The 12,500-nt window shown below is 42.6% G+C and overlaps 1 protein-coding gene across 1 annotated transcript in view; it reads left to right on the forward strand.

Annotated features, from left to right (window-relative positions):
- LOC311056392 (MAGUK p55 subfamily member 2-like) overlaps positions 1-12,500 on the forward strand; it is a gene marked incomplete at its 3' end in the record, with an annotated part of 15,440 nt that overhangs the window by 1,236 nt on the left and 1,704 nt on the right. The window contains exons 2-12 of the mRNA XM_084072965.1: positions 4,137-4,191; positions 4,587-4,690; positions 4,887-5,045; positions 6,412-6,582; positions 8,447-8,554; positions 9,251-9,370; positions 9,527-9,658; positions 10,063-10,165; positions 10,934-11,002; positions 11,441-11,602; positions 12,332-12,500. The exon at positions 12,332-12,500 is cut by the window's right edge and continues 34 nt beyond it. Of these exons, the coding sequence (XP_083929091.1) occupies positions 4,161-4,191; positions 4,587-4,690; positions 4,887-5,045; positions 6,412-6,582; positions 8,447-8,554; positions 9,251-9,370; positions 9,527-9,658; positions 10,063-10,165; positions 10,934-11,002; positions 11,441-11,602; positions 12,332-12,500 (1,328 nt within the window). The 5' untranslated portion in view covers positions 4,137-4,160. The remainder of the gene's footprint in view (positions 1-4,136; positions 4,192-4,586; positions 4,691-4,886; positions 5,046-6,411; positions 6,583-8,446; positions 8,555-9,250; positions 9,371-9,526; positions 9,659-10,062; positions 10,166-10,933; positions 11,003-11,440; positions 11,603-12,331) is intronic.

Genomic DNA, 12,500 nt, shown 5'->3' on the forward strand with positions numbered 1-12,500 from the left:
ACACCATGAATTTAAAAAAAATATTTGATATTTAATATCATATGGTGTATGTCCCTCAAACCATTTTCAAAAGGTTTGAGCCTAAATCAACACTCAGATATACTCATCCCAAGTCAATTCTCTCAGGCTTATAAAGCACTTTCAGCTGCAATACCAAAACGTCCAGTTGGCTAGGGGGGTGCTGTACTGCGGTACTGAGCAATTCTGTCTGTCAAAATACATGGGCAGAAAGTTTGGTGAGGTAAGCAAACTTGCCATTCTGAGATGGCCTGTTCAGACACGCCCATTCTGAAAATCTCTGAAATGAGAATGAATGACTGAATGTTAAAAGAAAATATTTTTTGGGGTACAAGAGACACTGGGGAGCCAAAAAAATACAAAAAAAATAAAAAAAAAGTGAAATTCATGGTGTGTCTCCTTTAAGTAAAAGTTATACATCACTACTTGACGTACATTACAAGTATGAGGTTCAGTGGGTTAAATAATTTAACAAACATTATGTTGAAATCTGCTGCCTGGATTGTCATAAAACTTGCTGAGAACATTCGTGCCCTTTTTCCCCTTCCTTCTTACTAACCTAGCTTTTATTTGATAGAATACAGTAGACTGAGAGGAAATGGGGAGAGAGAGATGGGGAGTGACACGCAGCAAAGGTCGTCGGGAACGGGATTCGAACCCGCGACACGCTAGGTGCCCGGACTGCTACACCAGCCATCCGGGCCACCTCAGGGGTTTTCTAGTGCCTATACTCCAGCATCAGCAGCAGTGGAAGCACGCGCATGTGTGTGTGTGTTAAAGGGGTGGACACTACATCCTATTGGTTGTGTTTATCTTACCTACACTACAGTTGAGTGCACGTGTGTTAATGCACCATGGAGCGTAACCTATAGCCGCTAACATAGTGCATGGTTTCCATGGCAGCAAGCACTATAGAGAGATGCAGATAGATAGTGTGTAGATCGGCACAAATTCAGTGAAAACCATAAAAAGAAAAGTGGACCAGGAGGCAGGCTTGCTGAAAAACTAAGATTTTGTTTATGGTTCCAGGCCAACACAAACGTAACTAAAAATAGATAGAGAGGCAAAGTGTCAACCTCTCCCCATGGTAACCTACATTCCTACTGAGCTGTTCCCCTTAAATACTCTGGAGACCCAACCCTTGGATTTCTAATCAACCAACCACACAGTACAATAGCAATCCACCCAAGATGCTCCCCGTGTTCTAATCACCAGCTTATATTGACAGGCAGGCACCCCCCTGCTCAATCAGCTCTTCAGGCGTCCAATCACACAAACTACACAGCTAGGCTTCAACAGGCCACTCCCCCAAAACTGCATATTTCAGTGCAGATAAACATAAAGATGTTAGAGATTCCAGTCACAACATAATGTGCACCTTCTGTGGGACTGGGAATACATGTTACAAGCATAACAATACATTTCAATATGTATGGAAACTGCTGAACATAGAGAAAATTAGTCTCTAAGAGGCTCTATCACATGATCAATGGACAGTTTTTGGTTTGCAATGAACTTTTTAGTTGGAGTGGACTAAAAGCAAATGGTTAGCAAATCACTAACATTACACTTTCACACGCACACGCGCGCACACACACACACACACACACACACACACACACACACACACACACACACACACACACACACACACACACACACACACACACACACACACACACACACACACACACACACACACACACACACACACTGTAATATTGGATGTCTTCCCCCACCTTCTTTCCACTCTGGCTTTGCTTTGTGGCCGTTGTCATGACGATGTATAGATTAGATACGCCCACACAAGCCCCTCCCCTTTTTGCTCTGTCTACTTGCTCTCTTTATGCTCTCTGGCTGTCATCATTGACTGCATTGAAAATCATTTTCTCATTCATTCACTACTCCCCACTCACTAGGGAGTTCTATGTAGAGCGCTATATCATTAGCTCATCTGTAAATAAGCACTTTTGGACACTACTCGGGGTTGCCATAAGTTATGTTATTGCTCTTGCTAAATTAAAACATATCTTTATAGTGCGTATGTAACAGTTGATCTGCGTTGTGTTGTGTGAATGAATGAAGTTCCAGACCCTCTCTTTGTTGACAGTTAATTCTGGTAGGAACAGACACATCTTTTGGTGTAACAGCAGCACGTCTTGGGCAAATCTAATCAAGACTGGCCTATTCTAACAATCAATAAACATACAACACAATACAATACAACGAAATAAAACAAAACAATATGTACCTGGTAGGAATAGACACACTTTTCTGGTCAGACACATCTTTTGGTGTAACACACGCCTCAGCAGCGGTGTTCACTCTCCATTCCGACATCTCACCACTCCGACTAGTGGCTTCCGCGTGCGGTTAGGGTTAGGGTTAGGGTTAGGTATAGGGTTCGTCAACGTCGGAAAGGCGACATGTCGGAAAGGAGAAATGCACCCCTCAGCAGCACGTCTACAACAGAATTAACAGCAGTTTGTTGTAGACAATATACTGTTTGATATGTCAAAATGACTAACTGAAAACATGTACAAAGCATCACTACTTCATGTAGGTACATTTAGCATGTTTAGAATGACCAGTATACATCACAGTATCACAGTAAACTCTTACTGAAAATATAGTGTGCTGAGGAACACATCTTACCTTGGGCAAATCTAATCAAGACTGGCACCCCTCTAACATGGACACCTGTGTTACTCAATAAGGTGCCGCCCACTAACCAATAAGAAATGCCCTTACTTAGGGAGCAAGTGGAACCCACTAATCTCTGTTACACGTAGTCAGTGACCATCGCCACTAACCATGGTTAGTGATCATATCACCAAGGCATATGTTTGAAAGTTTGAATCCTCTGATCTGAGCATTGAAACTACTATACACGAGCACCACTCTGCCGTCCATCATCAACATTAACAACAACAACAACAACAACCACCACCACATCGCTGCCCTCTCTCTGTCTCTCTGTCTCTCTGTGTGTGTGTCTCTTCAGGCGTCGTGGCATACGTTTACATTGCCAAAGCAAAAATGGAACAAAACAATCAATACAAAACAATGTATGTACAAATAAATATTTCATATAAATAGGAATTAAATAAAAGTGTAAACAGAGCGGTGTTACATTGCAACTTTGAGGGAAGACTCTTAAACTATAAAAAGTGTGCATTTTCTGTCAAAATAGTTATGCATCCATATAGGAGAGGATAGCTTTATAAACTTTTGAAAGTTGACAGCAGTATTTCGATGTTTTGCATTCACTTGGTATAACACCTTTGCGACAAGTAGCAGCAACTTATTCAAATGTAATTGAATTAAAGTTAGTTTCTCTGTTTATATGGACAGTAGTATTTCTATGTACCGAGTACATGGACCATTTGGTGTAAACAGTCCACAGTCCAGGGATACACACAATGATGTGTTGTCCTTATGGTGGTTGTACTCCATTAGACATCCTTCTCCTGTCACAACAGTTCACAAATCTTGCTGCTGTGTTTGCACGTGACATTGTTGTACTTCACCCAACAGATATGGAGTTTTTGGTTATTATGTTTTCAAACTCCTTGGGTGATTGTAATCCGTGGGAAGTATGTGTCTCTGATGTCTTGGTACAGTGGGCAAGTGGATAGGAAGTGTGGCTCAGTTTCTACCTTGTTTTGTGTGCAGTGGGTGCACAGTCTGTCTTCTCTTGGGAGCCAGGTCTGCCTATGGCGGCCTTTCTCGTTAGCAAGACTGTGTTCACTGAGTCTGTGTCTAGTCAATGTTTTCCTTAGTTTTGGATCAGTTAAAGTGCTCATGTATTCTGCTACTGTGTATTCTCTGTTTAGAGCTAAATAGCATTCCACTTTGCTCTGGTTTTGGGTAGATCTTTTCCAGTGTGTAAGATAGCTTTCTTTACTTTACTGTTTTTTGTCTTGTTGTTATGACTTTGATGGGGGGTGGGAGGGTGGGGGGCTGGGGAAATAACATGTCAATGTACATGTATGTTTATTGTCTGTTAACACATGAAAAATAAAAATAAAGTCTCTCTTCTCTCTCTCTCTCTCTCTCTCTCTCTCTCTCTCTCTCTCTCTCTCTCTCTCTCTCTCTCTCTCTCTCTCTCTCTCTAGGAGCAGACTGACTGAGGCTCCACCATGCCTGTGGCCTCCACTAGAACAGAGCCTGGTAAGACATGTCTCTTTCTCATCAGTCAATTCTCTAATCTTTGTATCTCACTCTTATTCCCTCTGCAAGTCATCATTTCACCCCTTTCTTTTCAATATCTGTATTTTCTCTTTTCCTTTGGGATTGGCCTCAAGGCTACACAGTCACTGCTGGTGACCAATATAAACTATAAAAGAGATAGTTTTATTTCTTTTTTGAGAATAACATTGATACAAATTCAAACAATAACAATAACATGTGTCAGCATGAAAAAAAGAGGTAGACTCTTTTGTTTTTCAGTATGTTTTGAAAGTACAATGCTGAAACTGAAACTGTGTGTGTGTGTGTGTGTGTGTGTGTGTGTGTGTGTGTGTGTGTGTGTGTGTGTGTGTGTGTGTGTGTGTGTGTGTGTCCAGCAGGGCCCCAGGTGGCAGACACTCTGAGTGACAGCACGGCCAGCTCCACCACAGCCAACGACCTGGACCTCATTTACCTAAAAGGCATCATGGAGAGCCCTGTGGTGAGACACGTGCAATGCACACATGCACACACTATACTCGGTTGCAAAAATAGCTGATCCACAAGCTCACAATGCGTCGTAGCGTGACGCGTTGTGAGATTGTAGATCGGTTATTGTCAGCGCATGACAACTAAAACTTTAGCGTTAGGGTTAAACATGGCAAAAGTTGTTTTTTATTTATGTGTGTGTGTGTTAGGAGCCAGAGGAGAGCCCTGTGGAGCCGTTGCGTCTGTCTGCAGTGAGGGAGAACAACGTGGAGCTCCTGCAAGAGATCCTCAGTGAGCTGAACCCCTTCACAGAAGAGTCTGACCTCGCTGCAGAGCTCACATGCATCCTCACGCAGCCACACTTCCAGGTATGCGCGCGCGCACACACACACACACACACACAGTCATGGCTAGCTCTTGCCACGACAAATAATAGGGGAGGGAGACCAATGGAAAATGTAACAAAGATATTTATTAACTAATAAACTAACATAACCAACTGAGAGATAACTTAACATACAGGGACATCATAACAATAAAGGATCCAATGAGGTAGGGGTGTGCCGATATATCGTCCCGCGATATATCGCGATACGTTTTCGTGACGATATGTATCGTTTTGGGGGAAAAAAATATCGTTTTTTTTTTTAACAATCATTATAATCAGGCATGCAAACAGCCCCGAGGTGAAAAGGGTGACAACATGTTTTTTTTTTTTCGGGTCACACTATTGCCCTATTTGGATTCAAAACGGCTATTGTAGCTGAAAAGCTACAAGTTTGCATGTCTGAATAATGCAAAAACAGAATTATTTGTTTGCATTTGCTTTTCTTCTCCCCCATATATTTTCATAATAAAAAAAGTGCGTATCGTATCGAAATCGTATCGGAAGTTGTGAGCCAAATATCGTATCGTATCGTTTGGTGAAACTAGTGTATCGGCACACCCCTACAATGAGGTGTGTAGTCAGTAAATCAGTGGTGTAAGTGTGGATGCGTGGAACATGGTGTAGTGCAGGGTGTGTGGAGGAATAGAATAATCAAATAGAACAGAACAAAAGCACGGGGATCAGCTTAAGAGGACGGCAGTCCTCTCTCCTCTGGATCTCAACTCAAAACTGTTCATGGGCTGGCTTTTATACACTCCTGGAGGCACCGGGCCCAGGTGCTCTCCAATGAGCCATTAGTAGATAGACTGCCCCGCCCTGTTCACCTAGAAGGAACAGCACTAGCAGAGCACACTCCCATAACTCCATATAAGGGAGTGGGGAATATCACAGCATGCACGCACACACAAATCATGGACATGATCGCACACACACACGCACATCCTCAACACTCAAACATGAATGGCACACGCACGCACGTACGCACACACATACACGCACGCACGCACACACACACACACACATTCTAAAAACTCAATTCAAAGCGCAGCTACTGCGCTCGAAGCATCACACAGTGTTTCAAACATGAAAATGTATGTATGCATCTTTAATATGCTATTATTAAATATCTGTATATTAAAGATTATTTAATCTTTAATATTGGTTGTTTTACCAAATCCTAAAATAAAAGGAAAAGCTTAAAGATATAAAACAAAGATAACATTCTTCTTCTTCACATGGATTCTACAAAACTAAATCTAGAAATTAAAAACTGAAATGCTAAAAGAGAGATCCATTATCTTAACTGTCAATAAAACGTGTCCTCCTCCTCCTGATTGGTCTGCCAGTCCCTCCTGGAGACACATGACTCCGTGGCGTCCCAGACGTGTGAGAGCCCGCCCCTCAGCCCATGTGACTTTGTGGACCACGACCCAGGGGAGGACAGCGGCCAAAACCTGCCGCCTCCTCCCGACGCCATACGCATGGTGGGCATCCGCAAGGTGGCAGGGGAGCATCTGGTAAGGAGCATTAACGTCATTGGTTCTTAAAGTGGGGTACGGGGAACCCCCAGGGGTCCTTGGGGGGAGTACCAGGGGGTTGCCCAGCAAAATGAGTTAATATACTGTAGCGTCACAATCATTTTAACCACTTTAACCATATTTTATACTTTGGCTATTCAAAAATAGCAGATCTACAAGCTCATAGTGCGGCACCGAGTCAAAGATTGTTAATATAAGAAGATACGCATTCTCCATTGGAGCCACTAGAGGCGAAGTGGTACACAAATCCTACAAATGGTCTCCTAAGTAGGCATGGTTGTCTTCTCCCCCAACCATCCCACCACCCTCCCCCTCCCCTCTCCCTGGCTGACAACGTCATGTAGATGTGTATTTGCGTATTTTCTTCATTAAAGAAAATAAATGCTTTACATGTTTGAAAGCAAACTGTTATTGGCAAAGATGCTTTTAAGAAACCTATGAAATTCCCACTACAAACACACATTATTCAAAATTAGCATGAATGTTATGTTTAGCAAAATGTAATGATTCCCAAATCATACCCCATCAACCAAGACAGTTAATAATGGAACATTATATTATTGAGCATTGGAACACACATTTTGTTTAATTTTCAATATGTCCATAATGATTTTCACGTACTATATTCACATATATAATCAGCGCATAGAGTTAAAAAAAAAATAAGGGACAGAGCCCTCTATGTCTCGTCCGTCAGACTGCAGATGGACTCTTCAGATATCTCCCAAAATCTCGCGAGAGTGTGTTGATGGGATAGAGAAAGGTCGATAACAAAGTAGATTTTCTCCTAATTTGTGTCTCTAAAAAAAGCCATTTTAGTATGAAAATCTTGTACATATTGTGTGGCTTGTGATGATTTGGTCCAATATTTAGTTCAGTATCCATGGAGCTAAGGAATGGTTCAGAAGCTGTGTTCACGTTGACTCTTCCATTGGAATCAATAGACTCCAACTTGCTTCCTGTCTCCTAAAAAGGTGTCCACCTACGTCACGCAGAAACGAGAAGTAAACCGGAGATTGCGTATCTTGCTATTAAAAATCTTTGACCGAGTGCCGCGCTATGAGCTTGTAGATCTGCTATTTTTGAAAAATACCTGGCACAAAATATTTTTGAGATGGGGGGGTCCGCAGCCAAACACATTTTGGGGGTCCTTGACATGAAAAAGTTTGAGAACTACTGCACGACGTACATTTCGTTGCTGTCGGGCAGAGACCTCTTATCACCATATTCAAATGCTTTTGTGTTTTTCTTTTCGTAAAGTAACGCCCTACTTGATCCTACTACAGTGTCACACAAAAGTATCAAAAGTAGCAGATCTACAAGATACAAAATCTGCTACTTTTGCTGTTTTCGAATTTGAATCCTGAAAAGTAACAGTTTTGGAGATTTGACACCCAACCGAGACAATACTCAATGCAACACTATGTGCCGCTTGCAGAGAAGAGATGGGAAAATCAGGGGAAAACAGATGTTTATGAATTAACCATATGAACCCTAGAATCCCCATGTGATCATAGACGAACATTCGGCAAAAATAGGTGAACATTGGGGTCAATAGCAGATCTACAAGCTCACAGTGCATCTTAATGCAACACGATGTGAGCTTGAAGATCGGCTATTTCTTCAGGAGGCGGACCTAGTATAGAGCCCTGGGGGACCCCGGTCAACTGAGGTATTATAGGGTTTAAGTACAGTGATTCTTGTAAGTGATACTAATCCTCTGTGTGTGTGTGTGTGTGTGTGTGTGTGTGTGTGTGTGTGTGTGTGTGTGTGTGTGTGTGTGTGTGTGTGTGTGTGTGTGTGTGTGTGTGTGTGTGTGTGTGTGTGTGTGTGTGTGTTACAGGGCATTACATTCCGTGTGGAGAATGGAGAGTTGATAATAGCTCGTATCCTCCATGGAGGAATGATTGACCAGCAAGGCCTGCTACATGTTGGTGACATCATCAAAGAGGTGCTACCACCACTGTTAATACAGTTACACTGAAGGCATTCAGCAGACTCTCTTATCCAGTTTGATTTATAATACTTCTGTTGTGTTATTAGTACTAGACTACTACAATAGCTACCACTTTTACTGTTTAACCCATTTACAAGTTTTCTGAAAAACTTTTTGATTCAAATTATTATATATTTTTTAATCATGTTGATCTACAAGCGTAGATCGGCTATTTTCACTGCTTTTGTGCGACACTCTTGCATGAGGAGGTGGGGCTTTAATTTACGAAAATAGGTACAAATTTGAAACAAATTTGAAAGGTTTCTGCTCGACAGCGTTGATATATAGTAACAACTAAAATGACACCGATACCCGGATTGAAAGGTATAACAACGTATAGGCATTCCAGGTCTAAATGGGTTAAGAAATATTACACAAGAGGGAGTGCTTTTGTCTTGTACATCAGCACGGCTGTTCATAGGCAGTCGGTCCGCGGCCTCGTGCCAAAGATAATCACAGCCGTAACGATATGCGTACAGTACAGTACAACCGCACTGCCTCGTCCTGTTGTACACAGACGGACGGGCACACGCAAACACAAACACACAGACAGCTGCGAAAACATCATCTCTGCCAACCAATCAGCGTGGCGGAGATAATAATGCAAGTGTGAATAGAGATTAACAATGCTAATTGTCATTCTTGTGTTAGGTAAATGGACGAGAGGTGGGGAAGGACCCGAGGGTTATTCAGGAGGAACTACAGGCAACAAGTGGCAGTATAGTTCTGAAGATTGTACCCAGCTACCACTCAACCATAGCGACTGGACAGGTAGGACAAACACACACACACACACACACACACACACGCACGCACGCGCGCGCGCACACACACACACACGTGCGCGCATGCTCGCACGCACGCACACAGCAGACTACATCTTCTCAGTCAGTCAGTCACTGGTGTTCTTCTCTGTTGTTCTTTAAGGTTTTCTTTAAGTGTCACTATGACTACGATCCAGCCAATGACAACCTGATTCCCTGCAAGGAGGCGGGGCTGAGGTTTGAGACGGGAGACATCTTGCAGATTGTTAACCAAGATGACCTCAACTGGTGGCAGGTAGAGGAGAGAGAGTGTGTGTGTATGTGTGTGTGTGTGTGTGTGTGTGTGTGTGTGTGTGTGTGTGTGTGTGCAGACTGCAGACTATTTGTTTTTATATTCAGCATACGCTGAATATGGTTCTGAATATGGTTCAGATGGTTCTGGTTGTTAGAGGTTTCAACAATTTGGGGGATGCCCAAAAAGGAGGCCAAAATGCTGGCAAAGTATTGTGCTGTCCCTGCTATCATTGGTTGGCATCCGCCACATATGGCAGAGACGATTATACCCATAGAGTACTGAGTGATATGCTTATTGTGGAATGATTCTATGGATGTAATCTTACTGCACCTTTATTGTGTCCTTGTATTGTATGCTCTCCCTCATGTGGACATGAATAAATTGTTAAAATGTGTGTTCTACAGGCTCGTCATGTGGAAGGGGGCAGTGCCGGGCTGATTCCCAGTCAGATGTTGGAGGAGAAGAGGAAAGCCTTCGTCAAGATAGACGTGGAACTGGCCCCTGCAGGTACAGAGAGGCAGAAAGACAAGAGACACGTGCAGTTCAGACAGTAAAGAAGAGAGGGCACTCGGGTGGCACAGGAGTAAAGCGCCTGCCCACCTCCACGGAGTCTAGGGGTTCTGATCCACGCATCCGGCTTGGCCGAGCGTCTATACAAACACAATTGGCCCGTGTTCGGGGAAGAAGGGAAGCCGGGCGGGGAGGGTGATCTTTGACACTGCACTGGGAATGTTGAGCGGGAAGAGTAGGATGGAAGACATGATTGGCTAAGGTTAAAAGAAAAGAAAAGTAATCAGCAAATGGAGTGTTGTTTATTTTAAAAGAAAAAAGGCCAGAGGAGAAGGTATAACATATAGGGACATCTAAATTGGGGAGAGAAAGGGGGAAAAAAGAATAGGTGTTTCCTCAGTAAAAAAAATAAAAGAAGGAAGAGAAAGTAGGTGAACAAACATATAAATAACATGGCAGGTTTCGTATGTCTGTATCATCTGTATCATCTTCGTCTACACTGCTATAATAGAACACATTAGTACATACTGTGTTTATGCTCTGTACTGCTCCCTGGTGGTGGTACAGTAGAACTCTGTTTAATCCACAGACCAGCAACCTACTGTATTTTCTCATATCACATCCAATACAAATAGCAACAAAAGTTGTTCAAAAATAATTGACAAAATCACAGCCATGTAGCTGACAATCCTGCACAGCGCACACATACTGTAACAACCTCACCTGCCGGTTTTGATCTAATCAAGGTTTCTGGTCATTTAACAGGAAATCTGTGCACTGGAGTTGGCGTGAAAAAGAAGAAGAAGATGATGTACCTGACCACAAAGAATGCTGGTAACTGAGCCTCTGTTACTGGACTGCTACTGGTCTGTTTCATATACTGTTGCTGTCAGGCAGAAACCTTGTATCTCCATATTTCATAAATATCTTTCATAAATTGATTTCCTACCTTGTCGTTCAAGAGTGTTGCGCAATATAGCGAAAACAGTGTGAGCTTGTAGATCCGCTATTTTAGCTTTTTTTGTTAAAGCGAAAGTGGTTAAGTCTGTGTGGAATGTATAGATATTTAACCAATTAAAAGTATCAACAAGATTTTGTGACAAAATAATAACGGATCCAGATAAATGTATGGTTTTGGACATACAAGGTGTCTGCAATGTGTTTGTTTACTTGTTTGCTGTTTTTTGTTCTGCATGTCTTTGCTTTATATTTCTTAATTTTATTTCTTTCTCTCCCTCTCCCTCCCTCTCTCCATCTCTCTCTCTCTCTCAGAGTTTGACAGACACGAGATACTCATCTATGAGGAGGTGGCCAAAGTCCCGCCTTTCAAGAGGAAGACGCTGGTTCTGATTGGTGCTCAGGGCGTGGGGAGGCGGACCCTAAAGAACAAGCTCCTGTTGGGAGATCCTCAGCACTTTGGGACCACCATTCCCCGTAGGAACCAACACACATCTAATCAACTGCCCCTGTTCATTAATGCTACCTGTTGATTAATAACAACCAACCTCTACAGTGTATCATGTCATAGTAGTTACTTGATCACATTACTCACATTTGTTACTTAAGTAAAAGTATCAATACCCTATTGTAGAAATTGTCTGTTACAAGTACCAAAAGTAAAAGTGCTCATTATGCAGAAGGTCCCATTCCACAAGTTTTCAAATGTATAAAATGTATAAAAATCCTTTGAAAACAACAGATCTTCAAGCTCACAACTTCGCTTTGCTATTCTCAAATTTAAGTTTAAAAAAATTATAATTACAGTGGAGTATAAGTACAATATTTGCCTTTGAGATGTAGTGGTGTAGAAGTAAAGGTATTGCACATTGGAAGTACTCCAGTAAAGTAAAACATACCTCAAAATTGTACTTAAGTACAGTACTTGAGTAAATGTACTTAGTTACTTTCCCCCACTGGCAGTTAGGCGTTAAGTGTCTTGCTCAGGGACACCTCGGCACATTGCCGGGGCCGGGAACGAACTTGGGACCTTCTGTTTCCCAGGTGGCCTCTCTTATGGCCTGCCCGTTTCTGACATCTGACAAAAGCTGAGACACCCCACACACACACACACACACCCACAACGCGTCCCAGTGCGACGTGTTGTGATCTTGTAGATCGGCTAATTTAGCTATTTTTTGACTATCCAAACAAACTTCCTCCCAGACACGTCCAGGAAGCCCAAATCCGGGGAGCGTGAGAGCCGAACGTACGCCTTCACCAGCCGCAGCAAGATGGAGACGGACATGAAGAACGGACGCTATTTAGAGCATGGAGAATACGACGGCAGCCTGTATGGAACCAAGATAGACTCCATCCATGAGGTGGTGGAGGC

This window comes from Gymnoscopelus microlampas (genome assembly GCF_963454915.1).
Source record: "Gymnoscopelus microlampas genome assembly, chromosome: 11".
NCBI lineage: Eukaryota > Metazoa > Chordata > Actinopteri > Myctophiformes > Myctophidae > Gymnoscopelus > Gymnoscopelus microlampas.